The 16181-nt window shown below is 37.9% G+C and overlaps 1 protein-coding gene across 1 annotated transcript; it reads left to right on the plus strand.

Moving 5' to 3' along the window:
- The first annotated feature begins 2670 nt into the window (after positions 1 to 2670).
- Positions 2671 to 13969, plus strand: LOC136255967 (probable 4-coumarate--CoA ligase 1). Its single transcript, XM_066048877.1, has 5 exons — positions 2671 to 2762; positions 9224 to 10527; positions 13351 to 13432; positions 13481 to 13621; positions 13671 to 13969. The coding sequence occupies exons 2-5, from the start codon at positions 9250 to 9252 to the stop codon at positions 13868 to 13870; spliced, it is 1701 nt and encodes a 566-aa protein (XP_065904949.1). The 5' UTR covers positions 2671 to 2762; positions 9224 to 9249; the 3' UTR covers positions 13871 to 13969.
- The last annotated feature ends 2212 nt before the right edge of the window (positions 13970 to 16181 follow it).

Below are 16181 nucleotides of genomic sequence, written 5' to 3' on the forward strand. Positions count from 1 at the left end.
ATGAGGTTTGTAATGTATTCTTGTACTAAATAGAAATTCTACCTGCATGCTATTGCTGTTTTTATGGTAATTTGTTGTGGTATACATGACTATATGTGTGAATGAAATGATTTTGTTTTATCATATAATGATGTAGTTTGCCATACATTAGTCTCAATAGTAGGATCATGGCCTTGTTTCTGTAATGTAGCCAATAAAATAACAGAAGCCTTTTAAGTGCAACAAGAAAATTATACAATGAATAGCCAATCAAATAAGTTGACAATAGAAACCTTTTAAGTGCAACATGTGTATCAGAATTGTTGGCACGTGAAGCCTTTTAAGTGCAACAACAAATGATGTGATACAAAGAAGGATGATGCAATCACCTGGTAGAAGTTAATGGCCACATAGAACTGGATAGATGTGTACTACAAACCATGAAGGGTGGTCACTATGTGATTAGTAGGCAATCACACACATTTTTGTACAATTATGGAATAATTGTACTCCTAACAGCCAAAACTGCACTCAAATGTGTGATTACCTATACTAATTGACCCAAATTACCCATATCATTTTGATGTACATGTGAATATTATTTGGTGGTAATGTAACTGAAAGTACTGATATTGAGTTTCTGTTGTTTGTAAGGTGGTTATAATAAGGATGCTGTGAACTGTGTTAGAAGCCTGCAAATGAGGCCATCCCTATCAGCTGTAATCAGAGAACTGATTAGTCTCAAACCCATGTGGTCTGGGTTCAAGACTATACTACCAGTATAGTTTGATCATGATGTCAAAGTTTGATCATGATGTCTGGTTGCATGCTCTTGTCTGTTGAATTGTGGACTGTTTGATTAGCTAGTTTTGTGTTTTTATACCTGCTTTACCAGTTAGGCCAGGACTCCCCACATCACACATTTTACCCCACCTTGAATTTCATTATTGCTATTATCAATCATGTATATTATTTTGATGAGGTATTGTTTCACTGCACAGCAGCCATTTCTTGCACCTCATAATGACCTCTGCATGGAAATCCAAAATTTTGTCGATGAGAAACAAGTAAGTTTACCTGGCCTTAGGGACCGGACTGGAGGGTGAACGTGGGAGGCAGAACCTGTTACAATAATATGACTTGTATTTTATTTCCACAATGGATTAAATAGCTATATAAGCTGATATTCCTGATTTTGTTCATAGTTTGTTTTACCTGACATTTTAAAGTCTGTGCTGACCTTCCATGATATCTTGCTAGTGTCTGCCCTCCTAGCACTATTCTAACCTCTGGAGCAGTGCATGGTGACAGAGGTGACATGCATTGTGGGCATTGAAAATGGTGGCTAGCTAGCTATCTGTATCACTATGTAGCTACGTAAACCTAAGCTGAGCTACAGGCTCACTGGTAAGAAGTTGTAATTGGCGATTCATTATCAACATTTTGTAATGTCCTCTCCGGAGTTCCCCAGGGGAGTGTATTAGGACCCATTCTGTTTATTATATTCAAACGACCTTCCTCAACACATCCAATCTGCATTACCCTTCATATTTGCTGATGACACTAAACGTCTACTGGCAATCAGATCCACGGATGATATTGGTACGATGTCAACAACACAGCTATGTGGAGCCACTCTATTATTTAATGAAGCCAAATTTAATTTGTACATGTTCATTTTTGGGCTAAACCACCCTTTGATCTGGACACCACAACATACACAGTTAATGGAAAACCTATATAAAGCAACTCTGACAACACAAGGATCTTGGTATCATTTTCTCCAGTAATCTCAACTGGACAGACCATTATAAAAAACTATCACTACTAAAGCATATCAAATTCTAGGATTGATAAGACATACATTTAGGGTCAATTGTATAGAAGCTAAAAAGCAACTCTTGGTTAGATCACAAATAATATGCTGCTCACAAATATAGAGACCTCAGCTAAATAGAGATATAACCACCCTGGAACGTGTGAAGTGTAGAGCTACTAATATAAATTCACACTGAATAACTATATTTCACCTTATAAATCAAGGCTACAACAACTAAATTTATTACTGCTAATGTACACCTATGAACTGAATGATTTAATGTTCAAGTTCTGATCAAATCCTTGAACACACCAACAGACGACTTTGACATATCTCTTTCAACACCATGCAACAGCACTAGATCTGGAAGCCACTTGAAACTACACCACCCTAGGACAGTATCCGCCACTCATCATCATTTCAATTGAATTGTAAGACTTTGGACCATCTACCAGTAACCTGTTATAAACTTAACCTTACCATCTTATGTCATCAAACAAAAATTTACAAAACATCTATGGCCTATGGGACCATTTTACGGTTAACTTCAACTCTGATCAATCCTGCTCATTTCATCTCTTATGTCCCGGCATGCCACTGATGCTCAAGACAACCAGTCTCTACCAATTTTCTCCCCTTTAATTACTGACACTGATCTGCAAACTAGTAATAAGTACATAGTTACTTTACATATAGTTAAGTAAATTTAGTAATAAGTAATTGTAATGTGGTATTATAGCTGTACATTTCTGGTTGTGGGCACAGGTTACCCACAGACCTTTGATGCAGGCTCTCCTGCATCAAATAGGATTATAAATAAGTTCGTAAAGTCTTGCAATTCTGTTGAAATACACGTTTTTGTGCACGAATTAAAATATTGCTCCACCCCCATGCCAGATCACGTGGCACTTGTGGATCTTCCTGCTGCTTGCTTTCAAGACTCTTCTCGCCACTGGGGAACAAGGTACAAAAGAATGTGTATTAAGTTGTGTGTTATGCACCTATCAATGTAATGCCCGACTACCACTAATACGAGTTGAGGGTGGGGGAAGGTCGGGGAATTGATCGCTAAATTTCCCCAACATAGTGGGGATTTGTCTTCACTAAAGAAATTCACTCAGACAGCATAGGTGTGTGCTTTCAGTTTAGGAAGGAGTATCTCGGGTGCTAGCTATTACTTTCATACTAGAATCCACTCGAACTAACTCATCACTAGGCTAACGCCACACGACCGCACAAATCCCCTCCTAGCCCCAGTATTCCCGGAATTTGTAGATCGAGACTTGGTCCTCGGATTAGTATATCTATGGTAGACCACTACGTCATTAAACTGGGCTCTAGGTATTTACTGACTATTATGCACCTATCAATTGTAACCCCCAGTAACCCCGAGTACGGGATCCATAGGGGGATTATAGGGAGTTTATACGGGGGTTCACCTACAAAGTTACTCCCAGTAGTGGGGCTTTTGACACAAGCATTTTTTATAACAATCGAATTGTGTAGCTATATTTAGTTAAATCACGTGACGTTGACCCGTAGCCAAACCTTAACATGTATTGTCTGCAGGCATGGCAGAACTGATCATGGAGTGGGGGAATACCTCAGGGAATATATGGGGTAGGTAGGAGATTAGATAAACACTTAGGCCCCAGTAGTGGGGTTATTGCTCTTGCAGGGTGTCAAATCCCCACCTTGTCCCCACATGGCCCGTATTGGGGGGTAGGGGCCTAACATTGATAGGTGCATTATTAACCTAGAGGGGCCATCCAGCGGTGATGGAGTTAGTAGATCAAAGCCACTAGCCTAGTTACATCATCGATGAGTATAGTTGTCATTATCATGACGTTCACTACTACTTGAATTCAATGCCGGATGTTTTATTCTTATATTGGTTGTTACAGACCGGAGGCAGTGACGCTCCTCATCTGAGTACTAAGCAAAGACTGACCTGTCCATTCCTGTAGACTGTGCTACTTGAAGAATATACTGCCAGGGATGGATTGTGGATGTGGTATACCCGTAACCTCCCTAGAATACCTAGCATATTTATTTCATATCAAGAAGTTTGTGGATATTTGCTATACTTTTGTTCATGGCAAAAATGCCAGCCGGAACAGGCATGTCCAATACATTTCGATTAAAAAAACTATTAAAAATTAATAGTGTACGAGTCTGTTCAGTAACTTTCCAAATTTAATATGTGTAGAGCAACTCTGCGAGTACAATTGAAGTCCAATTCACAAAAATTTTGGCTGGTCAAAATGGCTTAAACCGACCAGGTGTAGCAAATTTCCCCATACATTTTGTATTGGGTGTTTCGGGGGCATGCAATAAAAGACGTAATAACCTGCGACACGTGATAGATAGATATCTCAGATTCCGAATCAGATTTGGAAAGAGCAGTGAATAGCGATTAAGATGAGCTATAGCAGAAGGAAATCAGAGGAAATTTAAGCTTATTATTTTAAGGTCAAAAATCACTTTTTCTTTATGGCGAGTTGAATGGCGGATATTTGGAAAGGAATGCTCTGAGCTATTTCGATGTCTTGACGGCCATTAACCTTCACTACATTAGTGTTACAATGTAACAAAAGCACTGTGAATTAGTTCTGCAGGTTAGTTTGTGAAAATTACAGTGTTCCATGATTAAGCAAAATAATGTCCATGCCATGTAGCAAACTTCTTCATATGAATGATTACTCAAGAAGAGACAATGTCCTGTGAAGTGTTGACACAGGAAGATGATGATATCCCCTAGTACTAGTCTACTAGAGAGTTTACATCAACATGGTAGACACATTCATATAGAAGGAAGAGACACTATCAGATTGTAGATTGAATTCAAGATACCCAGTGCTGCATAATGTTATACTGCTGATGCAAGCTGGAGGCTAGAGCTGAGGTATGGAGTCAGTGAGGAAAGGCGGACTAGATCCCGGAGACGGCCGCCCGTTGATGCAAAGTACTCCTGGTTCCAATCCCCAGTGATGGTATACTGAGGGGATTGTTGCCTTAAGACATAAACTTTGTTTTCATATTGGCACATATGTCTTGTAGCATCTCAGGAATGTACAAAGTCACATCCTGTTTTCCCATTTTTGGCAATTTGTTTTTGTAGCTTGTGGTTTCTTGTATCTATAAAAAGAGCAAGAATTTGCTGTTCCATGCATTTTACAGACCTTAAAAATACTAAGCTGAAGGTCTCTGGAAGAACGGTCCGAGTAGCCAGTCCTCGCTACTCACCGCCAAAGGGATACCCTTCAGGAAGAGTTAATTCACCGTAAATCCTCATTAAATGCCTTAGTGATATCTCACACGAATGCCTTGCGATCCTGGAAGTCACATGTATACTGACTTAATTCACTGTGTATGGCTACTGCAGTATTGTAGCACAGAGGCAAAGTGGATTGCTAGTTTCTCATCAGCCACCTCCTCAATTTTTGGTGCAGATGGTCATTTTTCATTATTATAATTATTGGAGGAAGCACCCCGAAGGTAGCCAACATCCTTGGGACTCTTGTACACTACCTGAGAAATCCATCAAATATTTAGAAATCCCAAACCATAAGGTTATTCTCGTTTCTGTCCGTTCACGAGTTCAATTATGGCTGCCACCATACAATGATTCAGATCAACAGTACAAAGTACACCTGAGTCTCTTCTGAAGTTCCTCTGATCCCCTCAGCAATTTTTCTGCACAAGTTATTAGCAAAAACGTGTATGTAATTAGTTTACTTACCTGTTGATCAGGTGTAACAGGCTGTCTAGCTTTACCTGTTGATCAGGTGTAACAGGCTATCTAGCCTTACCTGTTGATCAGATGTAACAGGCTGTCTAGCCTTACCTGTTGATTAGGTGTAACAGGCTGTCTAGCCTTACAAATTTACCTGCAATAAAAACTTGAGGTAAAAACATAACAATAAAATTGAAATTAGAATTATATTTTATTTCCAAAATACAGAGTGAAATAGTTTGATATTGGGACTTTCGTACAAAATGTTGGGGTTTTGAGTGGGCATTGGCTACCCCTCGAAACAACCAAAATCACAGCAAAATCTAGTTATCGTCACTACAAGGATTATCAAAAGCCTTCTTAAGGTTATTCTTTACCACCTTTCTGAAGCAGGCAGAAACATTTATCTTAGCTGAAAATGTTACTTGGTTTGTCCAAACATTGAAATACTGGTGCACGTGACCAGTTTTGAAGTTAAAAGTGGCAGGGTAGAAGGTGATGCGGGTGAGTGATGAGAAACTCTTAATCAACTTTGTCTGGTCTTATATGCATACCAGTAGTTGAGATGTATACTCTCAGGGATTCATTCACTGGGAGACAAACACACACGCATACACACACACACACGCACTTCTTCGACTGCAGCCAGACTCAAAAGTCAGCAATCAAGGCCACTGAATTTGTGCCAAATCTACAGTCAAGGGCAAACAATTGCGACCTATGAAAGTAGAAGTAAAGTAACTGGTCCAACATGGAATAGGTTGTAAGCACGAAATTTCAGCTGATCAGGATTTTGACCATGGTCATTCATACCTACACGGGTGTGACACACCGTACTCCATAGAGCTGACCTGATGTTACTCAGTGACCAGAGGTTCACTTTTCCACTAGCAAGTATATAGTACACTTTTTGGTTTGTATTTGATTTGTAGACCCTAGATAGCACTGATTGCAGCAAGACTATTCTAGGTCATATTCAAAGACTAGTCTTGCGTAGCTAGTTCTTTTGTATTGGGTTGAGAAGAAAAGGTCTGGTGAATGCAGTATAGCAGTTTTGTTCTGGCACTCCCGGAATTTGGAGGCTGTTGATTGGTGTTGTTTGTGAGACACATGGATCATATGATGGCTACCACTATTTTTAAAAACCATTGCAAAGGCATCGTGTGCATTTCTTACTAAATAATGAGCCTTTCACAGCAATCTGAAGCAGTGGCAAAGGAAGTAGTTGATGTGAGGGGGAGAGGTGACCAGAGATTCTAGTAGCAGGGGGTCTGGGGATGCAGCCCCCCAGAAGCTGTAGCCGTTTTAACTTTAACAATATCTCAAAGGTTAGCATAATTGCTATTTGCAGTTAATAAAATCTCTTTTTAGCCGTTTGACTACAGGGTTAACGAACATAAATTTATAAGCAGCTGGAAACCCTTGGTACAGTGGTAAGATCCGAACACTCAAAGTAAGTGAGATAGGTGGCTCAATTCCTGCTACGCACTTTTTTCATTTGTTTTAGACTACTTTTAGGAACACGTTTTTATAAAGTGTTTTGACTGCTCTATTAGGGTATTTAAGCGTTCTATTAGAGTATATCGATCTTTTCACTGTTTTATCCCTACTACAAGAAGGATAATTTTGGCGAGATATCATTCTGAGGGGCTTCACCCCCCTTTCTGCCACCTATGATCTGAAGTCACATAGTAGAATCCCCAAAGTCTGGGGGGGAGGGGTCAGAACAAAACTGCTATACTGCGTTTACCAAGCCCTTTTTCTTACTGGTACCCAATACAAAAGCAGAAAATGTGGTCTGGCTATGCAAGACTGATCAAAGACAGTTAATGCTTATAAATTGTTGTTACCTGTAGCTCATAGCTAGCTAGGTAGACTATGTATGTGAAACTTGACATAAAGTACTTGTGTATGTATTTGAAAAAAGTAAAGTGGCAGAACCAGTGAAACAAGATATGAATGATGGTATTACAATGTAGCCATGTGAGAAAATCCCTACAGTGGCATGCCATAATAATTGTTTTGTTCAGTGCTAAAGTAAGGATTTTCCCATGGGACTATAATATAATTATGTTGTAATACCATCATTCATTATATGATTTTATTACTTGGATCCTTACTTCACTTTAATATGCTAATACACTAATTTGTTTAGTTTTTACGTGTAGATATGATATGCACATTCTATATAGAAATTGAAAATGGCTGTTGTATTAGGGTGACTGCTTTACTAGAGTATCTCGAGTACCTATTTGATACTTTCAAGGGGCATGGTCTTTCCATGGGTTCTTTCACTGTACTATCAGTAATAGGCGTGGTCAATATGATTGGTTGCAGTAAGTGTTGCTACATAATTAAGAGGCTTGTCGCGATGCTTCTGGTGCTGTCAATCCTATCATTCAGCTGCAGGTACAGAGTCAACTAGATAGTAATACCTCTTACAGCAGTGTGAGTGCTTTAAATAATTATGTGGCATCTGGAATAGGAGTGTCGATGGGATCCCCACGAAAATTTTGTATTCCCCCCCCAATTCTGCCCATAAAACTGAACCACCATAGAACAGGGGTGGATCCAGACTTATGGAAGGGGGGGTCAAAATGAACTGAGGAACTACATTGTCTGTTTTGGTAAGGTGAGACCAAAAAAAAAAGGTCACAGCCAGCTGACAATACCTGCCCACCCCATCAACTATGCATTTATAGCTGATAAAGTACATAAAAATTCTTAAATAGCTCACTACACACTGTTCTAATACTGTGACTATATGTATTTTGGTATACTAAAAAAATTTTGGAGAGGGGTCAAGAGCCCCCCCCCGCCCCCGTATCTGCCCCAGCCATAGAAATATCTTGCATGACATAAAACATCTTTACAGAAGAGTCTTAGTGTTACCAACACCAGATATAGCATTCAAAGCAATAAAACCTTTTCAGAAGAATGAAAAACACCTAAAACCCAAATTTTACCAGCCTACAGTTGTAAAGTTAGAGGCTAAACAATACATCCAATGACAACCATAATTATTTTGTCACAATAACAAACTCACGTGCCTTTGGGGGGCTTCGACAAGTGTTTGTCCTCCTTTCCTTTTATCTTCAATTACTCTGGTCACCATCTTCTTTGTGCAATGAAATCATATCAAAGTGTTAATTTTCCATTAGAATACTGTACTACCATACTGTATGGCCACCTCAATTTTCACGCATTATGTGTAAGACACACACTTTTGATGGCTTTCTCACACATGGTTTAGCATCTCACACATAGGTAACAATTCTTGGGAAATTTGTAATTTCATTTCATTTGCTATGCAATCAGGAAGGCACTAAATGTACTTTAAAGTAAATAAATGGAAAGATACAATCTAAGAAAAAATTGTAGATTTTGTGATGTTTACTGAAAAAGGGGGATCTCACTTTTAAATCGGCAAATCTCACTAATTTGAAGATTGGTTGTGACAAGTTGTCATTCCAAGTGCACTTTACATCCCTGGAGAAGATGTTACATCCCTGGAGAAGATGTTACATTTAAATTATGTGTTTGTAAGCAGGAACCCATCCCATCATTTGGACTTAATGAGCTTCTTGTTGTACACAAGCCACAATTTTTTGTGGAGTGGTAGCAATATGTTAAACTACAAACATTCAGTGTATAAAACACAGTGTAATTGATATTGTTTTATTTTATAGGTACACTTTTACAGTGAACAAGGCCAATGCAGCATGTACTTAGAAGTCCTTTTGGAAGAATCTTTAATAAAGTGACACGTGGAAAAGTGCTCTCACCAATAACTTCCTCTTTTAGCACTAATTCTAGTGTAATAAGTTCAGATTTCATTGTGAGGTGTCCGTATGACGACGTCGTGATACCTAAGACAAGATTCTATGATCATGTGTTCCAGAACTTTCCGAAGTATGGCAAGAAGATTGCTCTAATTGATGGTGTTACGGGAAGAGAGTACTCCTACAATGAAGTACAGGAATCAGTGGTTAATATAGCATCTGGTCTGGTCAGGAGTGGTATGCAGAAAGGAGATGTGCTGTGTCTAGTGGCACCGAACAGTCCACAAGTCTGTATGACCTACTTCGCTACTGTAGCATGTGGAGGTATTTTCAGTTCATGCAATTCATCATACACTGTCGATGAGTTGGTTTATCAGTTCAAAAATTCTGGCAGTAAGTATTTAGCCACCACACCAGCTTTGTTGCCAACAGTACGTGAAGCTGCAAGCAAGGCAGGTTGTGTAGAGAAGATGATTATACTAGGTGATGATGGAGGTTCGGGAGAGAGAAATAATATGATGTCCTACCACAATTTGGTGAAGGACAGTGGGTCAAGGTTTCCAGATGATCTGAAAGTGAATTCAACAGAAGATATTGCAATCCTTCCATATTCCAGTGGCACCACAGGCCTTCCTAAAGGAGTAATGTTAACCCACTATAATGTTATTGCTAATGTGTGCCAAGTCGATCATAACAAATTTATTAATTTTAGGGACCAGAATCATTTCAATATTTGTGTACTTCCGTTTTACCATATCTATGCCTTGATCATCATTTTTGCTAACAATTTATACCAAGGAACTACAACTCTGATACTACCCAAATTTGAGCCAGAGACATTTCTGAAAACTATCCAAGATTATCGTTGCACTGATGCCCCAATGGTGCCCCCTCTGTTGATTTTCATGGCTCAGCACCCGTCAGTGGAGAAATATGATCTCACAAGTCTTAAGTGTGTCATGAGTGCAGCTGCACCACTGAGTGCTGAGCTCTGTGCTGCCGTTAAGAGCAGGACAAGTATAGAAGTCATCAGACAAGGATATGGCATGACTGAATTAAGTCCACTTTCACACTATTGCCCCATGGATGCTGATAATCCTGGCTCTGTTGGTGTTCCTGTGCTTAATACAATTTGTAAAGTAATTGATGTGGAAACTGGTGAGCCACTTGGTCCAAACTGTGATGGAGAAGTCCTGGTAAAGGGACCACAAGTAAGCATGAAATTTGATTAAATAATATTGTTTTAGGTGGAAAACTGTTTTACATAAGTGTGGCTATTAATCAGTAGGGTTTTATAGCTTCAATGAATCCTACTTTGTGGCTTACTGCCCATTCCAGTACATAATGCTGGCTTCCTTCATTGTTCAACTGCTTGATTACACTGCCATCTTGAAAAGCAATGAAACGATTTCAAAAAGTATTGGTTGGTATCAGGTATTTAAAGCTCTACCAATATACTAATCCGACTCTGTCAAAAGAGGGCAGATACTGGTACTATTATTAGTATCGGTGCATCAGTATTATGATGTGAGACAGTGCCTGTTATTTGGAAACAAGAAATTTGTGTACAATTTAGCAGCACAACGTTTTAATTATTAAATACAACACTATAGGATTTTCATCAAAGTTTTGTGAATGTTCAAACAATGTATTGTAAGACACTGCACATAATAGTCGGTAGTGATGCCATGATATAGATTTTTTTTATATCATGTCATAAGGCCATTCCAAGTGGTAATCCTGTTTCTGGTCCCCAACCACATCAGTTATTGGACAGGCCACTATTGGTATTGCACATGCAAAATTCTATTTAATGCACATTGCACATAAGTCGGTGGTTGCTGTTAGAAGCCGTGTGCAGGGGCGTACTGAGGAGGTTTCAGGAATCCTCTTTGGATTTTACACACTACTTGAAACATTAAGAAATTAGGTTTCCAAAATCTGGAATCTGCAATGGAACAGGACACATTTTAAACCTTTATCTTAGTAATAGATAACAACACCTGTAGGTGGATTATGTGTTTGGTGAAAAGATCAAGATACTCTAATAAAGCAGTCAGGCAATATAACTACTCTAATATAACAGTCACTTAGCTATAGTGGAAACCCCTTTTCAAAATTCTTGCATACGTCCCTGTGTGCAGGTTTGTTTAGTGTTTGTAAATGAGTTATAAACTGTGCCATGTGATGTTTTATACCAGTCCTACATGCATGTATAGAATCTCAGAGGCCTTGTGGTTTGAATAGATTTTGAGTCCTAAATATGGTGTCTTCCATGTTTATAACTTGTATGATAAATAATGATATAATAGCCAAACCCTCCTGCCCTCATCCAATTTTCACTCAGCCAGGATTAGAAACAGGAATACCACTTGTAATTAAATGGTTTTTAAAATAGCTACAAAATACTTAGAAATGATAATTATTGCATGTAGTTTTGTCCATAATCTACGTATAATGAATTAGTAATAACAACCAATAACAAACTTTAGGTACAATTCTTTTTACAGCATGCAATATGGTAATAAACAATTTTAGTAGTGTAAGCAACCATTTATCGGATGGGCTCAATTACTGGAAATACATGCTTCAATTATCAGACAGATATTATTCTAATAAAAATGATAAAATTCTGTGGTACAAAGAAGTGGCATGGTTGATAAGGAGTGTGTTATGTTTGTTAAAGATTGTAATTGTGCTGATAAAGGAATGGATAAAGGTTAACAGTTCATATAACTTCCGTACTATAGATTTGGGGCTGTTTTTAGAGGCGAGCTCAGCCTGTACCATTAATGGCACTTTCTCTTCGTCACTTTGAAAGCTCACAATCTACTGTTAGTTTCTACTTTAGTGTTAGTCACCAAAAAATAAAGGAAACAAGCCAAGCCATGATCAAGGCCAGCAGTCATCGAAACTTCCACAAAAAAAACAAAAAAACGGTACAGCTAGTGTCAAACACTTGGGAGTTGAACTGGCTTCTAAGATGACATGGTGGCTGGAATGAGGCAAAGATTGGTGAGAGCGTAGTCCAAAATATTCATCTCCATGACTGGAGTTCAAGTATGCCACCATGCTTTCTCTACAAAGCATCTGGAAACCACCAAGAGATCAAGAACAGAACCAAGAGAAGGATTTACAATTTGTTGGGAGCTGGTTGTTCCACTATTAAATACTGTAGAGCCCTTAAATGACCATTGTGTGTTTAATTATCAAACAATTTTGTGTGTATTTTTACAAAAAAAAAAATATCGTAGCTTGTATATTACACGATCTAACGTGCTGAAATTTGCATGGATGTCAGTTAGACCTTCTTTAATATACAGGATTTTTTTCAGATTTTTGTGAAGTTCCAGTGCAAGGCCATGAACAGTCATTGAACCATTGTCTGTTAATTGAAACACGCATGCCTACAGAGTTCTGGTGATTGAGCCATGGTTCCGATAAATGGTTACTTTGACTTTACAAGTTTTCAGCTGTTACTGGTCAGGGGAATCACCTTTTGACACCAAACTTGGTACACAGGAAGACGAAGTCAAGTGGAATACCTCTGCCAAAAATTGTGCTCCAGGGATGTTTGTACGAGAAGGGATGTGCGGCGTGAATAAATGTTCCATTAATTGGTTGGTTACGCTACAGTTTTTTTATTACATGTGCAAATGGCAATTAAAAATTAAAAGTATTGCACTGTCACCACAATCTATATCATGATAATATTGCGCATCACGATTATTGTTGCGTCACTAATAGTCTGTGGTATCATGTATTGTATTGAATGAAAGTTTTTAAATTTATTTTGCTGCTTGTTTGCACAATGTGCCAATCTTTTTCTGTTTGTTTAGTATTGAGATGTTACACAGGTCACACTTTTACAGGTTTTGGTTGGTAGCTATACAGATTTAACTTTTATGGGTTTGTTATGATATCCCCTGATGTGATGGGTATAATGTGGTAGTTTCCCACTACTTGTGTAGTATAAACATTATACTAAGTACATTTGCAACAATGTTTTATTTCTTGTGAATATCTTTTTTTAGATAATGAAGGGCTACCTCAATAATACTAAGGCAACTGCTGATACTATCAATAATGATGGATGGATCCACACTGGAGATATTGGTTGGTACTTATCATATAGTAATATCTTTGGTACATGTCTTCCTCAAGGCTACTATGATGAGAATGGATTTTTCTATGTGACTGACAGACTAAAGGAGTTGATCAAAGTAAAAGGTCTTCAGGTAGCTCCAGCAGAACTGGAGGCTCTTCTCCTCCAACATCCACTTATCTCTGATGTAGCAGTTATAGGTAAGGGGATCACATGATCCAGATGATGTCATTAGTGTTGCTGTACAAGGTGTTGAGGATGAGAGATCTGGTGAGCTTCCCCGAGCATTTGTGGTGAGAAGCAGTGACGAGTTGAGTGAACAAGAAGTGGAGGATTTTGTGAAGGGACGAGTAGCAGAACACAAACAGTTAAAAGGAGGAGTAAAGTTTATTGAAGAAATACCAAAATCAGCGAGTGGCAAAATATTACGAAGGCTTTTAAGAAAGTGAAATTTTTGTATTTTGTTTTGCTGTTTCATAATAATATAAATAAACACTATAATATGATCACAGAAATGTTTGCTGAGACAATCTGATACTGGTATAGTAGTGAGTGTTAACACTAGTAATGAACACATGACACGTAAAAGCTTAAACTGTATACAAAGGCAGCTGTTAAAATGTGCTACTCATTATCAGTGATTTGAGATCTGTATCATTAAGTACGATAGTACTTAATAAGTAGGGATTGGTAAGAAATCATATGGCTTCATAATTATTTTTTTTACACTTTAAAATCAGCCTTACAATAAGTTTTACCCAAAAAACCACCTGGAATACATTAGTACTGCTGTAATGATGCTGTACCTTGAGTAAACGAAGCGAAAAGTCAAATGTTTCGATGGACAGTGAGTTTTTAAAATTTTGAAATTCACTGCTGTAAACCTGGTTACGCTAGGTGTATGGCTCCAGAAATTTCAGACAGCCAAAGTAATGATGGCGGATTCACGAATCTGTTGTTCTGATTACATTCTGTCCACTGCACCATGCTGTTTGCTTTCATTATTCATTCACTTCATTGTTCTTCTCGAGGTAGCTAGCTAATAATGCCATTGAGGGGCGGATCCACTCAGGATCCAGACTTCTAAAAGCAAGGGTTACACTCTTAATGATGGACTTTCCAGTGATGTTTCACTGTTAAATCATCAACATTTAGGCCATAGCTGAAGCCTTTAGCAGTTGCTGTAATAGCTTTAAACGACAAAACGATAAATATTTTTAGAAGTGCTTATTGCACATGAAGGTAAAAGATAGTTGCATTAAGTGATATTTATGCTATGTGGAAAACAAAGAGTATAATATAACTAGCTAGCTAGACATAAAAAGTAAACAAACTAGCTGTTTAAAAAATTTTAAAGGGAGTAGGGATTGGTATAGCATACATGCTGCAATAAGTAAGGAAACAAGCTCAAAAATGTTACAGCTGAAATGAGAAACAATCCAGCAATAAAAAGTAAGGAAATACGATTAAACGACTACTTGCTAAAATGAGACACACTTTAATCCCTACTTTTGGCTAATTTAATGGTCTCATTCCAAGATGCTAGCCAAAAGTAGGGATTAAAGTGTGTCTCATTTTAGCAAGTAGTCGTTTAATCTTGTTTCCTTACTTTTTACTGCTGGATCATTTCTCATTTCAGCTGTAACATTTTTGAGCTTGTTTCCTTACTTATTGCAGCATGTATATTCAGGGGGGTTCAAAGGGTCCTTTTTTGAAAGAGCCTCTCTTACTCGAGATATTATAATACAGCAGTCAAATCGAGATACTCTAATAGAGCAGTCACAGTAGTCTTTTGAGGAGCAGTGTAGCAAGCTATGTATGTAGATATAAATAAGGAAATATAGTTGGTGAGGGGCAGCTATTGTCAGCAGGTGATGACCTTTTTTTTTTTTTTTTTGCATTAACAACCTACCTAGTACCATAATTATGTCAAGTGCCTTATGTACTAGCTATTAAAATTTTTAAAATTTAAAAGGAAGTAGGGATTGATATAATATCAGGGGCGGATCCAGACTTTTAAAAAGGGGGGTTCCACTTTGGAATTGCAACTTCAGCCTGGCTGTAAGTTGAAAACAAACAAAAAGAAATTAAAAAATTCAATTTACTGGATGGTTGCTTGGAATTCAGTGATGGTACCATTTCTTTTGAAGGGAATTCGAACATATGACATAAAATTCCATTCAGCAAAGGAAAGTTGTGTTATTTGTATAGGTTGATGGTAATCACACACATTTGAGTGCAATTTTGGCTGTTACAAGTACTCCATAACTGCATGAAAAAGTACATGATTACTGATTAGCTATCTACTAAACACATGGTGACAACCATTCATGCTTTGTAGTGCACATCTGACAGATGATTGCATCATTCTTTCAACACTTAAAAGGTCACATAATTTGATTGGCTAGTGATGATCTTGTTGCACTTAAATGGCTTCTGTTATCTTATTGGCTGCTTCACAGTGCAATTACACAATATAATATAAACCATGTGATTTGGCACTTCTACTATTGGAACTAATGTATAGCAAAGTAAATCACTATTGTCAGGAGTATGTATACTAATGTTAGCTAATTGTTTTGTTTTTTCACTATAGCTACATCAATATTGATGGTTTCAAAAAAAAAAATACTAACCTGACACATGTATATCATGATTACTGCAGCTGCTGCCCTTCAACTAATCTCCACCATTTTCCAACATGGCTTTAGATCCAGAATTAATATTTAAGATCTTGTGAAACCCAAACAATTGATGACT

This window comes from Dysidea avara, chromosome 5 (genome assembly GCF_963678975.1).
Source record: "Dysidea avara chromosome 5, odDysAvar1.4, whole genome shotgun sequence".
In the NCBI taxonomy this organism is placed as follows: Eukaryota; Metazoa; Porifera; class Demospongiae; order Dictyoceratida; family Dysideidae; genus Dysidea; species Dysidea avara.